Source organism: Populus trichocarpa, chromosome 13 (assembly GCF_000002775.5).
Source record: "Populus trichocarpa isolate Nisqually-1 chromosome 13, P.trichocarpa_v4.1, whole genome shotgun sequence".
Classification (NCBI taxonomy): Eukaryota; Viridiplantae; Streptophyta; class Magnoliopsida; order Malpighiales; family Salicaceae; genus Populus; species Populus trichocarpa.
In genome coordinates this window covers 1459098-1480003 of record NC_037297.2, presented here as the reverse complement: position 1 = coordinate 1480003, position 20906 = coordinate 1459098, and the positions used below count along the sequence as shown (strand labels likewise).

The window sequence follows — 20906 nt, the reverse complement described above, 5'->3', positions numbered from 1 at the left end:
CCTCCAACAAACCAAACACCTACTATATATACCTGGACAGAGCATGCATGGCCAGCCAACCAAACACCCTGCATAATTATCCCTCTATAATTTATTTCCCTAAAAGAACAATACCAGTTTTAGCAAGTCGATCGTCGAAACAAATTCTTACCGGCCCTCGATCCCATATCAAAATCTAAAGAGCTGTGAGTGTAATATATAAAACATTATTATATTGCCAAGAAGACAAATTTACAGCACAAACGTGCAGCCATGCTCTCTCTTTCTCACCAAACTCCTTTTGATTTGCAAATAAATATACTCTCGACTATATATATATATATATATATATACGCGAACGTTATGTGTGTATAGGCCAATCAAGATGGCCTCTTCTAAGCCCCAAAGTTCGTGTCAAAAACTCTTCATCACCTCCCTCTTATTCCTCTCTTTATCCCTCATGTTCCTCGTCTTCTCTTTCAAGCCAAAACCTGGCCATGCGCTTGATCACCACCCTCAAACAGCAGCCCGTTACATTAAGAAACCCTTATCAATCAATACACAAAAATCATGGTTCGATGGCCTTATCGAGAAGAAAACCGATAGCGAACCGATCAAGATTGGCTTGGTTAATGTTGATGATCACGTCAAGCATGCATATGATCGTATGCATGGACAAGTAGAGACTGTTAGTGTAGATTTCAGGCCTGTATCCAAGGAGCTAAAATGGGAGAGTTTTTTCCCAGAGTGGATCGATGAAGACGCCAGGTGGCACCAACCGTCGTGCCCGGAGGTCCCAATGCCTAGGCTAGACGATTACCGTGACCTAGATGTTATCCTGGCCAGGGTTCCTTGTGGCAGCGGATCAGAGAAGCAAGGGATTAGGGATGTGTTTAGGTTGCAAGTGAACTTGGTGGTGGCTAACCTTGTAGTGGCCAATGGATTGACAAAGGGAGGCGGTGATCGGAAGGTGTATGTTGTTTTCATGGGGTCTTGTGGACCCATGCAAGAAATATTCAGGTGTGATGATTTGATGACTCGTTTAGGAGATTATTGGGTGTACAAGCCTGAGTTGAGGAGACTTCGACAGAAGGTGCAAATGCCTGTTGGATCATGCCAGATTGCTCCTCTTGGTAGATTATTGACAGGTATGTCTTAGTTCAATTTGATTTATTTTATTTGCGTTAGGAGCAAACTACATGTTGATGATAACTAGAAAAATATAAAAATAAATTAGATTAAGAGATTGATAATATCTTCACTCACCAATCATGAACTTAATTTCTTCATCATGAAGATACCATTTTTCCAATTTCTTAATTAAAAACATTATTTTTAATAAATGACTAATTAATCAAGCACAAAATAGTAAGTTTATACAATTAACATCATTTGAGTAGTGTTTGTTTATTATTTGGAATAAAAAACAAAGAGATAATAATTAGGATAAAGAAAACATGTCTCTTAATTATATTTTTTATATTTCCAAAAAAACAAATTCATTTCAAAATTTTCATAAAAAGCAATTTGTTTTTACATCTTTGTTTATATATTCCTTTTATGTTTATGTTCCTTTTATATTTATATATATATTCCTATTATTTTTTTCTGAACTAAACGCACAATATTGATGTTTGTTAAAAAAAAATTATATGTTCCATGAAAGAAAGTTAATATGCAGGAAATAATGTTAGCATTGTATTTAACATCTTGAATTTGTGCTGTTTTTTTTTTATATATAGTTGGAATTTGTTTGTTAATATGCAGGAAGCCAAGGAATTCAGAGACATTCCATGGCACAATATTCAAAAGCAAGAAAACCCATTGACAACATCTTGTATCATCAAAGGGTCGCCTATGCAACAGTAATCCATTCCTCAGAAGCTTATGTCTGTGGAGCAATTGCTTTGGCTCAAAGTATAATACAAAACAACTCTACTAACGACCTCGTCCTCCTCCATGATTCATCATTAAGTCCAGAGTCCCTCTGTGGTCTTAGAGCCGCCGGGTGGAAGACGAAGCTTATCCAACCTATCCGAAGCCCTTTTGCTCGAAAAGACTCGTACAACGAATGGAACTACAGCAAACTTCGACTTTGGCAACTCACAGATTATGACAAAGTTGTTTTCATAGATGCTGACCTTATAGTCCTCAAGAATATCGACAAGTTCTTTGCTTATCCGCAATTATCAGCAGCTCCGAATGACAAGGTGCTATTCAACTCGGGGATCATGGTGATTGAGCCGTCGACGTGCTTGTTTGAAGACATGATGTCAAAGAGAAATAAGTTGCTTTCATACAATGGAGGTGATCAAGGGTTTCTCAATGAAGCCTTCACATGGTGGCATCGGTTGCCTACGAGGCTGAATTATCTCAAGATCTTCAAGAACCAAGGAAACCCAGATCATGAAATGCAGAAGGGTCCCTACACCATCCATTTCTTGGGATTAAAGCCATGGGCATGCTACAAAGATTATGATTGTAATTGGGACATGGTGGATCGCCATATTTTTGCCAGCGACTCCGCTCACAAGAGATGGTGGCAGGTTTATGATGCCATGCCAAAGAAATTGCAGCAATATTGTGGACTCACAAAGCATATGGATGCAAGGATAAGGAAATGGCGAGGGAAGGCTAAGAATGCGAGCTTGCCAGATGGTCACTGGAAGATTAATGTTAAAGATCCCAGACAATACCATCTTAATGATTAAATTAAATTAAATCAAATTAATTGCTTTGTATTCTTGTAGCTAGCTAGTGCATTATTGTAGCTAATCAAGATTTTCCATGAGTACTAAAATTTTGACAAATTCAACATTATAAATTATTTTTTCAGAGAATAAACCGATTCATCAATTATTGGTTGGCTTAAGTTTAATATTGTGAATCCATTCTATACATTATAACATTTTGTTTCATTGTTAATTTGACCTTGTATGTGTGTGTGTCTATATATATATATATATATATGCGCGCGCGCTCAATGTTAGGGGTGATCATTTTCGGTTTGGTTTTTATAAAAAAAAAAGTAATCAAACCGAATTTTTTTTTAAAAAAAAAAACCGAAACCGATTTAAACCGACCAGTTTCGGTTCGGTTTTTTAAAACAAAACCCGGTTCAAACTGGTTTGGCTTGGTTTTTTCTGGTTTGGCTTGGTTTTTTCTGTTCAGTTCGGTTTTTTCGGTTTCAGGCTTATAAAACCGAAACCGAAACCGAACCGGTTGGTTTTTTAAAATTTTTAATCGGTTTAATCGGTTTTTTTTCACGGTTTGATTTTTTTTATTATTTTTTTTCTGATTTTCTTGATTTAATTAATTTTTTGATTTTTTTGCTCACCCCTACCCAATACATTTGCAAATTTAAAAATCATGATTTCTGTTGAAGCTTACCATGAGCACCATCGGACTTTGTTATGGGCCTGAACTAGAGTAGAGGCTTGGCCTGGCCATATTAAGTCAGTGCTTAATTTAAAGGTTTGTTTTAGTTTTAAAAGCAAAAAAAAATATTTTTATTTTTATTTTTACTTGTTTTTAATTATTATTTTTATGTTTTTAAATTATTTTTATATGATGATGATATAAAAATAAATTTTAAAAAATAAAAAAATATTATTTTAATATAATTTAAAATAAAAAAATATTTAAAAAACAACCGTGCAACACTTTTAGGGGCGCCTGGCAAGGTGGGGGGAGAGGATGAATGCATTCTGTATATGAACCTATAAAAATTGCTCGAAAAACATCCTTAATTGACCCATATATCATGCAATGCTCGTAAATCCTGTCAATTAATGTACAATTATCCACTTCCAGACCCAATAACTGAACAGCAGAGTGATCAATCTTGCATACAAATAGTTGTTCAAAGTATGTGAGCAAGTAAATTTCTCCATTATGAACACCAACAGGGCTGAGACAATCCAGGCAGTTAATCTCTTCAGAGCAGTACTGAAGTGTCAAATCTTGTCTATTCCATTTAATATCACCTGCATGCCTTAGAAAACATAACAGCGCTTCTGTGATCATCAGGAGGTCATGAGAGTAAACATCCATATGAGCAGGTGATGATTATTTTTCCTTGCATATTACCCGTCTTCTTTCCTCATAACCATCTTTCGACAAGCTGAAGAAAGTACGACCTTTTCTATACATTCCATGGGAGCAAACATGCCAGTGGCTTCCATTGCGCACTGTTTGTTGTTTACTTTCAGATCGGTTCGGATTAGATTCAAGTTAAGTTAAATTATCGTCCTTAACGACATAGCTCAAATCACACTACGGACCATAAAACGCGTAGTATTGGCAAGACATTTCAATAAGATATTGCTGTCAAAGAACCATCTTATTCAAAAGTTTAAATTGTTATATGAATCAGCTTCAAAACTATAAGTTATAATTTAAGTTGTAGGTGAGAGATCTAAGTTATAATTTATATAATTTTTTAATAAATTGTTCCCATACAAGACTATTTACCTTTGTAGATACAAAATTCACAAGGGCATATTTTTTTTATTGTAATGATAAGAATTGAAAGGAGATTTAATAGCTGCAAATGTAAGAAAAAATGCTCAGCATGCTAACACCCAACGATGTTCTGGACTCCAATGGCTTGGCGATATTCATTGAGGAGTTTGGACAAGAAGCATATCCATATAATTAAGAAGACAGAGAAATGTAATAGTTTATTACATTGCAGTACTGATTGCTGCTGCTGCTGCTGTGTTATGTGTCTCTACAAACCTCCATTAAATTAGCTTATAGAAGCAAATAAACTAGGGGAAAAAAGCATGCTATATATACAGATTATCTTGAAATTCTATTAAGAGATTTTAAATAGGCTCAATAGCAAATTCTAGGACTCAGCATTCATTGACGACTCATCAGATGTAAAAATAAACTTTTTTTTCAACCAATCTTGCTTCTCTGACGCCAATAAACAATAAGCTATTGTTTTCTAATTATTTTTTTAAAATCTTTTTCTTTTGGCGTTCCTGTCTATTGTATCTTGTCCATGCATGCAAGTCAATTTGAATACAACAAGTTCAATCATGGTTGTAAAACCTGAATCCATCTTGTTGGTTAATTTAGGGTTTAGATTGGTTCGGTTAAAATAAAAAATATTAAAAAATTCACTTTAGTTATTCTAATTAAGTTTGATTTTTGATCAAAACCCAATTCTTAACCCATTAATTTTTTTATTAAAAAATATATTTTTATTCAAAACGACATCATTTTAATCATTTAAAAAAATTGAATTAAATCAACCTGGAACAAGAAGCAAGAATGTATATTTATATATAATTGTTATATTATAAAAATTAGCTAAAGAGGTTCAGTCATTTACTATGGGTTGCTATTATAAAAATTGGATCTGGTTGGCTCACCCTTTAACATTGGGTTGTTTGATAATTAAATTTCAAAGTTTTATTCATTTTGCTTTTGATGAGATTATCCTAATATTACAACTAGGTCACAGATTTTGCATGTTGTCCCAACTGGACTCAAGGAGGGGTTTTTCTATCTTTTCTGGATTATATTTTTTTTTTAATTTTATCATTCAATATTTTATTTTATAGAAATTGAGCTTGGATTTTTTTCCATTTTACTTTTTATTTGGTTATCATGTTCTTGTTTAATTTTTTCTTCGTTATTCGATAAGATTCTTCAACATTTGATTTTTTAAGATTAATTTTTTATTTTAATTTCATCTTTCAACATTTAATTGATTAAGAATTGGTTTTAGTGCTTTTTATTTTTTGTTTTCCTTTCTATTCCAAATCTTACGCACATGATCGTGGTGTTAGTAAGTTAACCTGATTTGACTTATAATTTTTTTTCGTAGCTTTTTTCAAAAAAATATTTTCTTAGTTTTGCCTTTTGATATTACATTGTTTGATAATTGGATTTCATTATTTTATTCGATTTGCTTTCGCACGGGGTTACCCCGTGTCACGACCAAGTTGCATATATAATATGCTAGCTAACCCAAATGAGCTTGAGTTGGATTTTTTTTCACTTTATTTATTGTTGTTGCATTTTTTAATTTCTTTTATTAAATTAGTCAAGCTTATTAAACCTCAATTAAGCCAATAATTCTCGTCTTAGATTTTATTTTATTTTTTAATCTCTTGCAACACTTTAATTTTTTATTTTTATTTTTGTATTAGAAAAAAATTAGGTCATCCTGATATGTATTGCGTACCACCTATATAGTATAATATAATTATCATGTCAAATAGCATGAAATTTACTTAATAAAACAATTCTATTGTTAATATATTAAGTAAATGTTAATACATGCATTGTGGCATCATTTGATAGAACGTTTTGGAAAAAAAAAACTGGCATGAAGGTGACCTGGCTACAAGATGTTTAAAACATCCAAGATGTTTTGGACTCTAATGGCTTGGCCAGATCCATTGAGGAATTCAACAAGAAGTTTTTCGATATAATTAAAAGATAAGAGACCCGCACCACATCATGTTTGTGGGGATGAAAAGGAGCAATAACAGGATTAATTTCACTTGTATCAGTTGTATGTAAGAATCTGAGATACAGTACTCATGGATTGCAGTCCTTCTAAAGTTTCTGGCACAGCCATTACTGCTCATGTACTCATTCTTACATTACCTGCACAAGGGCATGTTGCCCCGACGATGAAGTTGGCATACCGCCTTGCTGATCTTGGAGTCAAAGTCACTTTTCTTACAGCAGAATGTACATTTGATCAACTTGACAGTGAGCAATCAAGAAATAAGGATGCATTGCCAAAGATCCAGGGTGGACCTTATCAGGAGAGGGTGAAGACAGTTTTTTTTCCTGATGGACTGAAAAGTACAGAATTAGATGAGAGAAGAGATACTGTGAAGTTCTTGGAGAGAATTGCAAAGGTCATGCCCTATCATGTGGAGGAATTCATCAAGAAGGCTAATCAACCTGAGTCTGAGAAGGATGAAAAGATTACTTGTGTAATTGCTGATTTGGTCGTGGCATGGGCACTGGAGATTGCAAATAAGATGGGGCTAAAAGGGGCTATCTTTCTTTCATCAGCACCAGGAATTGTATCCATGGTGTTGCAAATACCACATCTTATTGAGGCTGGCATCATCGATGCTGAAGGTAAGCAACTAGTTCTTAAACTATGACTTCTTTAAAGCAGGGATTGCGTCCTGTGCTGCTAATTTTGCTTTTGGATATCCATTGATCGATCAACTAGTTATATAATATAGCCCAACTTTATGAAATTTCAACATATATATGCAACAGCGTAGCTGTACTAACTAAGAGATTTTTCATTGGTTTAACCACGTCTAGGAACTCCAAAAAAGAAGGAAAAGGTTATGTTGTCACCATATCTGCCAGCTCTGAGCAGTGATGATTATGTGTGGAATTTCCCAGGAAACAAAGAGTTGCAAAAGGTTGGGTTTGAATTTGTGCGTTCCGGTGAGCCTTTTCTGAGAACATCCAACTGGGTTCTGTGCAACTGGTATCGCGACCTTGATCCTTCAGCTGATGGTTTACTCCCAACCACATTATCGATTGGTCCACTACTTGCAAATGATCGGCCTAGTGGAAATATGTTTTCAGAGGACCTTACTTGTTTAAGCTGGCTCGACAGACAACCACCAGGATCGGTTGTTTATGTCTCTTTTGGCAGCACAGGGACATTTAATTCTCATCAATTTGATGAATTAGCCCTTGGCCTTCAACTTGTGGGCAGACCATTTCTCTGGGTGGTGCGGCCGGACATCAGCCATGAGGTTGCTAGTGCTACTGATGGTCTCCGAAATAGAGGAGCAGATGATCATCAGCTTGGAAAGATAGTTCAGTGGGCACCTCAAGAAAAAGTGTTGGCTCACCCTTCTGTTGGATGCTTCTTAACTCACTGTGGTTGGAACTCAACCGTAGAGGGCATGAGCATGGGGGTTCCCCTGCTTTGCTGGCCTCACATGAGAGATCAATTCTATGTCAGGACTTGCATCTGTGATGGCTGGAAGGTTGGTTTGGAGTTGAAGCCAAACGAAGATGGGATCTTTACAAGGCATGAAATCAAAAGCAAAGTGGATGAATTGCTCATCAATGGTGGTATAAGAGAAAATGCACTCAAGATTAAGAGGTTGGCTCAGATGAGTTTGTCCAAAGGTGGATCCTCTTCAAAAAATCTGGAACAATTTGTCGCCGAACTTGTGCTTTGAAGAATGTTTCTGCCACTCTGTTCCTAGTCAAGTTAATGCATCAGCAATAATGGCCGTTTCATAACACGATGGAACATTTTGACTCATGATAGCGGTAATGGGCATTACATCATGGCAAGGACGGAAGCAGGAATTCACAAGAGGATGCGTCAAGATTAAAAAATCATTGAGATTAATTTCAAAACAAGTAAAGTTAGAAGGATGAATGAGGGAAAAAAAAGAGTTTTTGGGGAGTGCAAAATACTTCACAAATATGAAAAAATAAAAAAAATCCAAGGGTCAAAGTGAAGATTTTCAAAATTTCAGGGGTGAAGAAAATCTTGATTTCGTCCCTCCATTGTGTAACAACAGTCGATTTTTGGTTCCCAACTCTCTTCTTTTTTCTTTTTTCTCCTCAAAACACCTTCATCCTTTTTCTTAAAAAAAAAAAAGGTAAGAATTTGAAATTAAACACCCTTAGAACATTAAAAAAAAAAAACAATATATCAAGCTAAAAAACTCAAAAAAAAGTATAAAAACATAAAATTAAATGAGATAAAAAGTTTTTTAAGTCAATATTGAGGTTCAACCATCAAACTTTTTTAATCGAATGGAATATGTTGATACTAAAATTGATTTTTTTAGTAGATAAAATTATTGTAAACCAATAATTTTTTCTCTTTTCCACTATAATCTGATGACTCTCTCTCTCTCATCTCTCAAATCAGAAAATGAAAAATAAAAAAAATAAAGTTTTGGATCAAAACTGAATTTGCTTGAAAATTAAAAAAATAAAAGGATCTAATATTTATAATTTGAAAAGTAAGAGGACTATAATGAATGTTTTGTTAAAAGTATGAAAATGCCACTCATTTCCTATTTCTTTTTTACTTTGATTCTATATCTTTGAATCTTGCTATTTCTTAACAAATTTACTTAAATCAAGCCTAGTATAGTCTTAAAAAAAAAGATCTATAGATGACAAAGAAAATATACCACCGTAGCAATCCCTAATGATTTATATATTGGTAAACAATGGTGTTTTAAACAATATTTTCATTGCTCCTTTAAAAGCTTGTCAATAAGCTTTAAAATGCAATCTGAAAAGGCTAGTTTTAATTTGGTATGAACTCGAGAAACTTGTTATATATTAGATACTAACTTGATTTTTTCTCTCTCTTTCTTTCCTTGTTATTTTTTATATTTTTGTTTTAAATCAATAAACCCATAGTTATAAGATTCAGTTTAATATTTAAATCAATGGATTGATATTAATTCATAGATTGACAAGTTAACTTATTTTTTTTAACCAAAACATCATTTTATATTTTGAAATAAAATAACAAAAAGAATCTATTTGAAATAAAACCTAGTCAAGGCAAAGCTTTGGAACAATAATTTAGGTAGTGATTTGAGAATGTAGTTAAAATTGTGTTTTTAAAAAATTTGAATTTTTTCTGTTGAAAATTAATTTTTTTTATATTTTAAAATAATTTTGATGTACTGATATAAAAAAATTTAAAATTTATTATTTTAATATATTTTTAAATAAAAAAACATTTTAAAAAAATAACTACCATACCATGATACTCTCTTAAATAGAATACTTGTATTAACCTTTAAGTGGGAAAGTTTTATAACACCATGAATCCATTAATTTACTTACTTTAACTAATGAAAAAAAAAATGGACTAAGGAGTCCTGCAATTATGATTTCTTCATTTTCTTATTTTTCAAAAACAAAATTTTCCCCAACTTTTCCCTCCTCTCTCTCCCCTTTCCCTACTCATTGATATAAAGAACCCTCCAGTAACTCCATCAATCACTCCCTCTCTCTATTTCTCTTTATGTCACAATGCAAGACTTCTTGGGATCAGTTAGGAGATCAATAGTATTCCGTACACCCCCACAAGATCATAATCCCAATCAAGAAACCAATTACTGCAGTCCAAACAATCCATTAACTTCAACATTAGTTGACAAATTAAATAACTGCGTTCGTAAATCAAAAATCTTTAACAAACCCACTTCTCCGTCTTCACTTCCAATGCCTCCTCCGATCCGGTACCGTAAAGGGGAGTTGATTGGTTGTGGTGCATTTGGCCATGTTTATATGGGCATGAATCTTGATTCTGGAGAGCTTTTAGCGATAAAGCAGGTTACTTTTCATTTGATTCTATCTGGGTTTTTGTTTATTTTGAGTTTTCAGTGGGTTTCTCGAAATGGGTTTTGGTTAGTTTTTATATTTTAACTGTGGGTTTTTGAGAGCTTGATTTTTTTGATGTGTTTTTGTTGAATTTTGGTTTTGGGTTCTGATTTTGAAATGGGGTTTTGCTGGTTTAAGGTTAAGTATGATTTTTTGGGCTATGGGTTGGGGTCTGATGCTGAAATGGATTTTGGAGACTTTCAAGTTTGATACTTTTCACACTTATTCTGATTTTGGGTTGATTAATATTGGCTTTAATAATTGTGACTCTGGTTTTTCATATTTGGTAATTGGTAGTGATCGATTCATAGTTGGGATGGAGTCTGTTACTCTTGCACTTTTTTTTTTAATTGTTGATAGGTAGTATCTGTGTTGATGTTAAACTTGACTTCGGAAAGTGTTCTTTCAGTTATTCTGAAAATGACGGGTTTGGATGTGATTTTGAGTCTCTTTTCCTTGCTTGTTATTTCTTAGGTTTTGATTGCAGCTAATGGAGCTACAAGAGAGAGAGCTCAGGTATGAATCTAAAACAATTAGTTGAATCTGGTTCCTCGAAATAGTGAAGTTAGTGCTTTAGGATTCTGATTATTTCAGGCTCTCTGAAGAATGAAAATCTATTCAATCAAGCATTATAATATTTAAGATTAGTACGCAAGTGGTTAGCTTCATTGTATTAGGAACAAGGGGGAGGATTATTTCCTGTTCCTTTTATATTGAAGGATTGTTGTCCTGTCTTATGCTGCATTTTTTGCGAGGAAGAATTTATGTGTTCTATGGGTTTCCTTAAACCAGAAAATGACATCAAACAGCAAATAATATTTGTTGTGCATGATTGGGTAAGGGAGCTTGAATTTGGCCAATTTTCATGCACTTAGAAACCTAAACATTCAAATGTAATATGAAGTTTATTATTCCAGAATTATGTAGAGATGGTGTAAGTATGGTAGTTGTTGTAATAGACTCTCTCAATGTCAATATTAGAAAAATCTGTCTTAGTTCACTTGGTTGTTGCTATAAGTAGGCTCACATCAGAGAGCTTGAGGAAGAAGTGAAGCTTCTACAGAATCTCTCCCATCCTAACATTGTTGTGAGTATTGAGACTGGTCTTCTGTTTATTAACTGAACTGATGAAGTTTACCACAGTTCTGACATTGCAAGTCATTTCTGGTCCTCAGAGATATTTGGGTACAGTTAGGGAGGAGGAAACCTTAAATATTTTGCTTGAATTTGTCCCGGGTGGATCAATATCATCTCTTTTGGGGAAATTTGGATCCTTCCCTGAGCCAGTAAGTCTTCGATTCTTTGCCAACTGAGCTTGTTCATACTACGTGACTTGGGCTAATCATGCGTGTTAATTTGAACAGGTTATAAGAGCCTATACCAAGCAATTATTGCTGGGGTTGGAGTATTTACATAACAATGGAATTATGCACAGAGACATCAAGGTAGCTTTGAAGTTTAAATTTCCTTCCCTTGATGCTACATGTGAGAAAAGGTCTTTAGCCTTTTTCTCTTATCTTTTTTTTTTGGAGCAATGACATGTCTTCTTCATGTACTCCTAGGGAGCAAACATTCTTGTAGATAATAAAGGGTGCATTAAACTTGCAGATTTTGGTGCATCAAAACAGGTCGTTGAGCTGGTATGCACATGGTTGATCCACTGTCTACCTTGTTCTTTATGTTGTAGGAAGTATTTCCTAAAATCACTTCTAATATTTATATCCAACTAATTAAGACCTTTGTCACTGTAGGCAACTGTTTCAGGGGCCAAATCGATGAAGGGCACGCCATACTGGATGGCTCCTGAAGTCATTCTGCAGACGGGGCATGGCTTGTAAGGACAATTAAGTTCCTCTGAAATTTTACATGATTACATTATTCTTAGAAAAGTATGGTACCCTCTGAATTAGGTCCCGGATTTCCTTTTTTAGGTTTTTGTTTTCTACATGTTGACAGGAAAAAAGCATTTATTGATAGAAAGACTGGAGAATTTAGGTTTAGAAAGATGTGAAGCTGAAAAATGAACAAGAGGAAGTATAAACTTAGTTATAGATATGTTTCTGAGAGCTGACATTAAATGGTACAAATTACATTGTTTTAAAAAGTCCTGGAATCTTAAGAGGCCTTGGATGTGCCTGCTTAGTCCAGATCATTGCTTTTGCTAAAGTGTACGTATATTCTTAAAGACAGCTGTCTTTTTCTCTACCCGTGTGTATCTCCTTGTGCCAAAATCTATTATGATTTTGTCAGGGCATTTACCTCTCATATCCATTTTACTATATAAGAAACAGAAAATAATTTGCATGAGTTATGAAGGACTGGGGAAAAAACGAGTCATGAAGAAAGTTGTAGCAATGAAAGCAAAGTGCCATGCATACCTATTAATATAGAAAAAACCAATCGTTTTATAAAATCACAGAATCCAGAAGCTTCTTGCGGTTGAATTTCACTAGAATATCAAACAAAATTGTCTTGGCATTACCTCTGTTCCAATAAAATAATTTCTATTGGACATTAGATGACGTGACATAAATATTGAAGGATCTAGTTGCAGAGCTTATATTCTAGATTATTGTGATCTGTTTAATCCAGAAGCTTCTACAGCTAATTTTCCACCATGTGTGCCATATGCAAAAACATAAAAGGTTTATATGAAGGCTTTGAAGAGTTTAAGTGAAATCATGGTATTTGAATTTTGTGGTCTGTGCATAATGTATCTAAGTGCTTCTTCATCTATAAGTAACATGATAAGTTGGGATTTTTTCTTGATTGTTTAAATTATAAAACTGAACCTTACTGATATACTATAAAACAATTCCCTAGCTCTGCTGATATATGGAGTGTTGGATGCACAGTCATTGAGATGGCCACTGGAAAGCCTCCTTGGAGCCAACAATACCAAGAGGTACCTAATTTTCTAGCTCTTGAGCATATGTATATATGGTATTCCATAAGGTGCTTTCCAATATATTTCACTGAAAATGTTTCTGTTAGGTTGCCGCACTCTTTTATATAGGGTCGACGAAGTCTCATCCGGAAATCCCTGGGCATCTCACTCCAGAGGCCAAAGATTTTCTGCTCAAGTGCTTGCACAAGTACTGTTTCTGTTGCCTTTTTCGCTTTTATTTTGAGCAATATCGATATGAGATTTACAATGACTTAGATGCTTCATCCTTTGGGGTTTAGCTCTCATAATGTGAAATAGGTGGGTAGTGATTATGAACATCATAAGTTCAAATCCTATCAACAAAAATTGCGGGTTGCATTCTTACTTTAAAATAAACATTCAACCCTCGGATACAATTAGTACGCCCACTAATGTCTTTTTCCTCCTGAATCTCATTGGCATGTAATTTTTAATGCAGGGAACCAAATATGAGGCCAGAGGCATCTCAATTGCTGCAGGTGATTTTAATGTTATTTACTGTCTTTTATTTATTTGAGCACATTGTAGGTAGGGGCATCTTTTATGTTCTAATACATTTGTTTTATTGCTGGCTAGTATTTATCAACATTTCATTACCCTAAATTGTTCTTAAATGCAGCATCCATTTGTTACTGGGGAGATGGGCGCATCTGATCATGTTATTCATAGTCCAGTCATGGTTGGTATAGTTGGACCTGATTCTGTACTCTGATTTTCATGCATTCTTTGATTTCATGTTTTTAATGGAAGACCGTTACCTTCAGGAACATTCTGGAATTCCTTTGCAGTTATACACCACTAACCCTGAAACCATGTAAGTACCTTTGTATATTTTTCCTTTCTGTATTAATACATTGAATGTGCTGAACTTGTAGAGGTTTCTTAAAATATCAAAAAATTTTGTTGCCAGTCAAATGCCATCTGCCCATGACTCAATGGATGTCTGTAATTTGGGTAGTCTAGGCTGCTCAATTGATCTGAAGAAACTGTCTGAATGTAAGGATGCATGGGAAATACCAAACAGCAATGATGACATGTGTCTGATAAGCCATGATTTTTCTATAGATGAAATAAAGCTCAATTCTCGTTTGAGTTCTAATGACTTCAATAAGGTGAGAAACTGCTTTGAAATCATTCCCATTGCTGGTGTAGCTTTTTAATCATCTGGCAGCTTCATTATTGTACAGTTTATTGAAAATTGTGCTTTGTTTAGAGTTCTGATCCCAAATGTGAGCTGTCTGGAGAGTGGAGGTGCAAATTTGATGAGAGTCCAGAATTGGAACAAGCAGGAAGCAAAGTGGACACTGGTAAACCTGTTCAAGTGGACCAAAATATTTCATTTTCCTGTGGGGCATCGCTTTCTGAGGATGATGAGGAACTTACTGAGTCAAAAATTAGAGCTTTTCTTGGTGAAAAGGTGCTACTGCTTATCTCTGATGTTGAAAATTATCCATTTCCTTCTGTTGTTTGGATCTGGATTTACAGCATCTTGATATTCAACTGTAATTTTATTTCTCAGGCTTTAGAACTGAAGAAACTGCAAACACCTTTATATGAAGAGTTCTATAACAGTTTGAATGCATCTTTCTCTCCAAGTTATGGTGGAAGTTCACGTGATGAAACTCCTCCAAATTACTTGAAATTACCTCCTAAAAGCAAGTCACCCAGTCGGATCCCAGTTGGAAGTCCATCTACAGCATCTGATGCTGTTAGTACTGGAAGCCCTGGGAGTAATAGACGTGCATCTAATGTTGGCAATGCAAGTGATGAAGCTTCAGAGGACAATTCATCCCCTCGGAGCAATGACCGGAAAGGGCTTCAAGTTGATGGTCAGCCAGAAACAAGTAGCCCAAGGTTAGCCCATATGTCTCATCCTTAAGCTTGTGCTTCCATGAGTCTCTTTTCAGTGTGAATTAATCTGAAGTGTGATGATTTGCTACTCACAGTGTGAGCTTTTCTGAGAGACAAAGGAAGTGGAAAGAAGAGCTTGACCAAGAGCTTGAGAGAAAGAGAGGTAGAGTTTTCTTGCTTTTCCCTGTGTATTTAAATATCAACTAATTAATAGTACTCTCACATTTCTCAACTCCAATGCTTTTCTGTTTCACGTGCATTCCTGCAAGGATACTGTTTGGGAAATTATCTGCATTGCAGTCACCCGTCTCTGAATTTTCATTATCCGTCAACTGAATTTCTGTTTTGACATTGTGCTTGGTTAACATAGGCGTGGGAATGTGTTTAGATTAGCTTATTAAGTTTTTTCTATGCCGTCTAAAAAACTTGTCTGGAAAAAACAAGATACATGCGAATTCATCTAGACAAGTATATCTGATTTTATTTCCCCACTCCTCATCCCAACCAAAAAAAAAAATGGTAGCTTTGGCAATCACACTTGACTTCTATGATTTTGGATATTATTGCGTGATTGTGAAAACTATGTTTGCAGAGATGATGCGCCAAGCAGCCGTGGGAAGTAAGACATCGTCCCCCAAGGATAGAGCCTTGGGTCGGCAGAGAGAGCGGACAAGATTTGCATCTCCAAGCAAATGATTGCTTGCCTAGGCGGATTCCATGTTTCCCCTTAAGAGCTTGAATGCAAGGCTTGCAGTTTCATTAGGAGTGGTAAAAATATGGCTCAGTGTGGAAGGTTTGCCAGATGTGTGAATACTGCAGCAATTTTCTCATTGTTGAGCCTGAATGGTCTTTGTTATATTGTACCATATAGAGAGCACCGTTGAAAAGAGTGGTAATGTTTGGAGATAATATTTGTTTCTCCTACTTTTTGAGGGTGGAGTGAATGATACATGCCTCTCAGGTTTGTAACATCAGTGTACAATAATCATATTGAGTGAAATATTCATAAGCTTCTGCAATTTTGCAACACCTTCTTCTACCTCCTTGTGTACTTCTTTTGATCTGGCAACAACACCTTATTATTCATGCAGCTTCGTAAATTTGACAAAGAGAAGGCTTATCGTAACTGTAATTCCATCTGGGATGGAATGTCCATGTGCAGTGCCGTCTGACATGGCCCAGGGTCGGGTTACGGGTTGGCTCATCAACCTACTGTTTTTTTTTTAAAAAAAAATTCAGTTTCAAATGAAATCTAGTTAGAGCTAAGTTTTATAATTAAGGATTTAGATTTATTCTTTGTAGTCAATATGTGACTGACAGCTACACTGAAATTTCAGAGTAAATTATCCTTAGTCCCTCGGTTTGACTCTTATCATTACTTTAACACCTTCATGTTTGAAAATTATAATTTAGTTCATTGGCTCTTAGTGAAGGTTCTTGTTATTTGAGACAATCGTAATAATTATTTTTTAAAATATTTTTTATTTAAAAATATATTAAAATAATATATTTATTTTTATATTTTAAAAAATTATTTTTGAGATTACCACATTAAAATAATTAAAATATATATATAAATGTTTTTTAAAAAATTAAATTTAAAAAAAATGCTATTTGAGCCGGGTTCCCCCTCCCCAAACAGTCAGTGCCTTAGAGAATGGTCCCCACCCACATCAGGTTGGGCTAAAGAATAATTTATTTGAAAATTTATGATTTCTGTGGATTCTATTAGACAACGAGAATCCATTATCACCTTGATGAAATACCTCAAGAATCAACAACGTATTCACACTTGTTTGTAATATAAAAGAATCAACTATGGACATTGATAGTGTCTGAAATAGAATCCTCAATCTTCAAACAAACCAAAGGAAAACTAACACCACTCAAATTCTCCCCAGTGAGAACCGTCTCGGTGTTGCTATTGGACGCTGTTTCAGTCCACTCATTATTAACCCATCACTCTTCAGCACAATTTTTCTGCCTTTCAATGGAGACACCAATTTGTTGGCCAACCTTGAAGGTGAAAATGATCGACGCAACTTCGATGCAGTTGACAACTTAGGTGATTTCCTGCTTAAGTTTGTAGGTCTTGTAGGTGATTTCCTGCTTAAGTTTGTAGGTCTTGTAGGTGATAGGGAACAGACAACTGGTGGGTTCTTGATCTTTACTTGGAATTTTGAACCTGATGGAGGGGACTTAATCAAGAACTTATGTGGGGTTGTCTGCTTTTTGTTTCTTGCAATCACTGGAGACCTTGTCTTGCAAAACTTTTGCTGCTGTGTAGAATCTGTAGAAAGGAACAAAGGGTTTGGAAACAGTACTGTCTTTTTAGCCCATGGCCTATTCCTAGGAGACACTCTGTTTGCCAAATACCGAGCATTTTCTTTATCCACTTCACTCTTCTTAGGAGGTGAAACCTTGAAGTTAATACGCGATCGAGCTCTTAAAAGACATGGAGAATCGGATTCTGATCGAATTGACTGTAATTTAGTTTGCTTTTCCTTCTTCCTTCTGGATTTGAGTTCAGTGTCTTCAGGGTGAGGCCTTTGTTTTCTCTGTTGGGTCACTGGAGTTTTGGGGTCTTCAAGGGTAGATTTCTTGGTTTTGCAAGCAACAGCTGCAACAATTTCTCTTGCAAATTGGCTTGCTTGTAGAATCTCTCCCACTGTTTCACCTACTAGCATTGCTGGTAAAGACATTCGCCGCCATTCGCCTGCATAAAACATTCAAGTCATTCGGACTGTTCAATTAGCAATTGTTAGGTACTTCAAATTTTCAGAAAAGAAATGTCTTTACAACATAATCACAGGCAATAACTGAAATCAATGAGAAAGAGAGATACCTATTGAAGTTGCTGGCAGCTTCCCCACTGGAGATTTCTTAGGGGCAGTACTCTTGGTCCTTCAAATTGGTAAAAGTAGAAGACAACACATTTTAGGAAATCTTCATAGAAATGAACAAGAAGAATCAAAATTTAAAATTTTGATCACAGCTAATTCCTAGTTTACCTTAAAGATTCTTGCTTGCACCTAAGACTAGTTCTTAGATACCCTCTGGTACTTCTAGGACTGAGACTAACCCCATCTATCACCTTATTCCCACCTGCCACTGTGTATTGAAGCTCTTGCAATCTAGCCATACATCTTTCCACCTTCACAGAATTTACAAAAAACAAAGCAAACCCATTATTCTAGTGGAAGAGGAACATATATAATCAAAACCCCAGTTTCAGAAAAAGAAAGTTCTGTGCTTGGTCGCTGAGAAAAAAAAAAGGAAAAGAAAAGAGCTTTAGGACTAAAAATGACTGAAAATCTGAAAATTCTCAGATAACCAGAGTGATCCAAGCTAATGCACCAAATTTGTAGACCGAGAAGTAAGCTTATTGAAAATCAAAGACCCAGACTTGAAAATTCTCTCATCTTTTTCTCCAGTTTTCTGGGAACCACACATCCAAAAAGAAAAAGGAGAGGTTGGTGGGTTTGTACCGTATTTTGAGCTAAAAAATATGTACCTTCTTTACAGTTTCTCTGAGTAAAACTGGGTTGAGAGGAGCCACCATTTTCCTCTGCTCTGGTGGGGTTCTTGCAACCATGATTGCTAACAAACTACACAAGTGGGTCTCTAAGCTCTCTCTCTAAATACCCATTGAACCAAAGACTTAAAAAATGGGGGACAGTTACAAAATTTGGGTGTGTTCTTTACCCAAAAGTCTCTCAGAAGTGCTTGCTTCCTTTTCTTTGCACATTTTCGAAGTTCAGAAGTCAAAACTGAAAGACTTTAGGGCCTATAATAACGGATATGTCCTCCAACGGTCTAATCAATCCTCAAAATAAACGTATGCAAACGGCTACTTTTGCTCTCAGTTTAAAATGATAAAGGGGTATATAGCTATCATATTTATTTATTAATAGATGTATTTTTCATATTTTTTTTTAGTTTAATGTAAGTATCCGGACCAGTTTGGGCACACCTCGATTAATTTCACGGGTTCTGAAGTTAACGACCATGTAAGCTTCCAGTGGCCATCATATGAACAACCACAGGGTTCGAACCTGAGACCATAAATGGAGTAAACTTCTTGATCCCAAGCTCTTACCACTGGATCACCACCTAAATGGTTGTATTTTTCATAATTATTAAACCCATCAGGTGAGTTCACTTGGCCAATTTATAACTCAAGATTTAACTTAAACTAGATTTTAATTTAAATGTGTTTTGACATTGACTCCATCAATTTATATCAGCAGCTTAACAATGTTAAAATTAATATTTTTTAAAAAAATAAAAAAATATTATTTTAATATAAATTTTTTTGATCCAAATTAATCTAACAAAATGTAAATTGAAATTTTTATTGTCTCAATCTCATTCCAGGCCTGCTAACTATGGTATTTGTTTTCTTTTAATATTAATAACAGCTTAGCACAATCCAAATAGATAAGAGTGAATCGGCACATGTTTCCTAGCTTTAAATATTAAAGAGAAATTTTCATAATATTTTTAATTTTTTAATATTTTTTATAATTTTATGATATTTCTTATCATAATTTATCCAAATATATTTAAACTAAGTCAAAATCATACATGTAAGAATGAAATAATAAATCATATTTCATGCATGATAAATTCTAATATTATTCTCACACTGGTTTTAATTTAATTATCTTCCAAGTTCTACATTTTGTATTGCTAAATATTAATGTAGCTAATTTTTTTGTGATTTTTTTTTTGTTCGAGTAGCTTTTTTTATTTGTAAATCATCATAATTTTCTATTTCAATATTTATAACCACCATTTTATTATCATTCTTATCACTCCACTACTAACACTATCTATATACACTACCAGAAATACAAATAGAAATACTGATATAAAAAAATATCATCAATAAATTATGATGATATTTATTAACAAAAAATTATGTCATTGTTTCCATCGATATTCCCCTACGACAATGTTCTATCAATGAATATCGAGAGAATTACAGGTGAAAATCAAGAAATAAAAAAAATAAGACAGGTATTCCCTCATTATTTTTGCCAGAAAATATGACATGTTATTATTATAGAAAGAATTACCGATGAAATATATCTGTTAATGAATTTATTGGTAATATTTAAATTATAACCTTCTAGGTCTCCTCTCCCCCTCCTCCATTTCTTCTTCTTTCTTTTTTTAATTCAAACACAAAATAATTCCATTTTAAGGAAGAAGTTGTTTAGAAAAATTTAATGTTGAAAAATCAAAAGAAATATAAAGTCATGTTCCTTGTTATAGATAAATTATTTATCTCATTGTTTTTTATTTATCCAAATTATATATTCTAAAAATATGATGATTAATAAGATTTTATCTCTTCATTCTTGCCAGTTTAATTCAAAATGAAGGAGGATAAAGGTTTAGAGGTAAGGGGTAGAATATAAGATAATTAATTTTCGCATAATTCTATGTTCAATACTTGGTGGATATAAAACATGCAATAATCCCATTCAATGGATTTTTTTTTTAAATTCAGAACGAATGAAAATTAAAATATAATTTACCCTGATTTGTAATTTTTCTCTATTAAAATTAGGGGTGGCCATCAATTTAAATAGGTTAATTTGAATATAAAAAATCCAATTGAATTGTTTTTTTTAAATGATTTAAACTAAACCAAATAACCGAACTCTATTCAGTTTTATATTATTATTAATAATAAAATTTAAATATTTTAGTTGAGATATTTCTAATAGGTTTTGATTTAATAGAATTTTAATTTATAATA

The 20906-nt window shown here is 34.2% G+C and overlaps 4 protein-coding genes across 5 annotated transcripts; 3 read left to right on the top strand and 1 right to left on the bottom strand.

Moving 5' to 3' along the window:
- The first annotated feature begins 354 nt into the window (after positions 1 to 354).
- LOC7481761 (putative UDP-glucuronate:xylan alpha-glucuronosyltransferase 5) lies at positions 355 to 2835 on the top strand. The gene is made up of 2 exons (XM_024583533.2): positions 355 to 1127; positions 1747 to 2835. The coding sequence occupies exons 1-2, from the start codon at positions 365 to 367 to the stop codon at positions 2688 to 2690; spliced, it is 1707 nt and encodes a 568-aa protein (XP_024439301.1). The 5' UTR covers positions 355 to 364; the 3' UTR covers positions 2691 to 2835.
- Positions 2836 to 6195: 3360 nt separating this feature from the next.
- On the top strand, positions 6196 to 8373 carry LOC18104028 (UDP-glycosyltransferase 83A1). The gene is made up of 2 exons (XM_024583487.2): positions 6196 to 7098; positions 7294 to 8373. Exons 1-2 carry the CDS (start codon positions 6543 to 6545, stop codon positions 8172 to 8174), a joined length of 1437 nt encoding a protein of 478 aa, XP_024439255.1. The 5' UTR covers positions 6196 to 6542; the 3' UTR covers positions 8175 to 8373.
- A 1499-nt stretch (positions 8374 to 9872) lies between these two features.
- Positions 9873 to 16165, top strand: LOC7473295 (mitogen-activated protein kinase kinase kinase ANP1). Its single transcript, XM_024583216.2, has 17 exons — positions 9873 to 10311; positions 10834 to 10875; positions 11381 to 11446; positions 11535 to 11645; positions 11724 to 11804; positions 11922 to 11999; positions 12111 to 12193; positions 13183 to 13264; positions 13354 to 13454; positions 13725 to 13764; positions 13905 to 13964; positions 14050 to 14099; positions 14196 to 14397; positions 14499 to 14702; positions 14805 to 15139; positions 15232 to 15299; positions 15729 to 16165. The coding sequence occupies exons 1-17, from the start codon at positions 10009 to 10011 to the stop codon at positions 15830 to 15832; spliced, it is 2010 nt and encodes a 669-aa protein (XP_024438984.1). The 5' UTR covers positions 9873 to 10008; the 3' UTR covers positions 15833 to 16165.
- Positions 16166 to 16908: 743 nt separating this feature from the next.
- Positions 16909 to 18912, bottom strand: LOC7481760 (probable microtubule-binding protein TANGLED). Of its 2 annotated transcripts, XM_052446274.1 has the most exons (5): positions 18651 to 18912; positions 18148 to 18290; positions 17982 to 18040; positions 17268 to 17852; positions 16909 to 17234 (listed from the first exon to the last, which is right to left on the bottom strand). In XM_052446274.1, the coding sequence occupies exons 1-5, from the start codon at positions 18729 to 18731 to the stop codon at positions 17023 to 17025; spliced, it is 1080 nt and encodes a 359-aa protein (XP_052302234.1). In that variant the 5' UTR covers positions 18732 to 18912; the 3' UTR covers positions 16909 to 17022. The 2 variants fall into 2 exon arrangements, with proteins under 2 accessions (XP_052302234.1, XP_002319019.3); XM_002318983.4 differs by having other exon boundaries at positions 16909 to 17852; positions 18651 to 18911.
- Between the last annotated feature and the right edge of the window lie 1994 nt (positions 18913 to 20906).

Excerpts from the sequence above, each read along its gene's own strand:
- LOC7481761 (XM_024583533.2), top strand. The coding sequence starts at position 365 with ATGGCCTCTTCTAAGCCCCAAAGTTCGTGTCAAAAACTCTTCATCACC. Across the intron at positions 1,128-1,746 it reads TCTTGGTAGATTATTGACAG|GAAGCCAAGGAATTCAGAGA; the intron begins GTATGTCTTAGT and ends GTTAATATGCAG.
- LOC18104028 (XM_024583487.2), top strand. The coding sequence starts at position 6,543 with ATGGATTGCAGTCCTTCTAAAGTTTCTGGCACAGCCATTACTGCTCAT. Across the intron at positions 7,099-7,293 it reads TGGCATCATCGATGCTGAAG|GAACTCCAAAAAAGAAGGAA; the intron begins GTAAGCAACTAG and ends AACCACGTCTAG.
- LOC7473295 (XM_024583216.2), top strand. The coding sequence starts at position 10,009 with ATGCAAGACTTCTTGGGATCAGTTAGGAGATCAATAGTATTCCGTACA. Across the intron at positions 13,265-13,353 it reads GGAGCCAACAATACCAAGAG|GTTGCCGCACTCTTTTATAT; the intron begins GTACCTAATTTT and ends TGTTTCTGTTAG. Across the intron at positions 15,300-15,728 it reads AGAGCTTGAGAGAAAGAGAG|AGATGATGCGCCAAGCAGCC; the intron begins GTAGAGTTTTCT and ends CTATGTTTGCAG.
- LOC7481760 (XM_002318983.4), bottom strand. The coding sequence starts at position 18,731 with ATGGTTGCAAGAACCCCACCAGAGCAGAGGAAAATGGTGGCTCCTCTC. Across the intron at positions 18,041-18,147 it reads TGCAAGCAAGAATCTTTAAG|GACCAAGAGTACTGCCCCTA; the intron begins GTAAACTAGGAA and ends ACCAATTTGAAG. Across the intron at positions 17,853-17,981 it reads GCTGCCAGCAACTTCAATAG|GCGAATGGCGGCGAATGTCT; the intron begins GTATCTCTCTTT and ends TGTTTTATGCAG.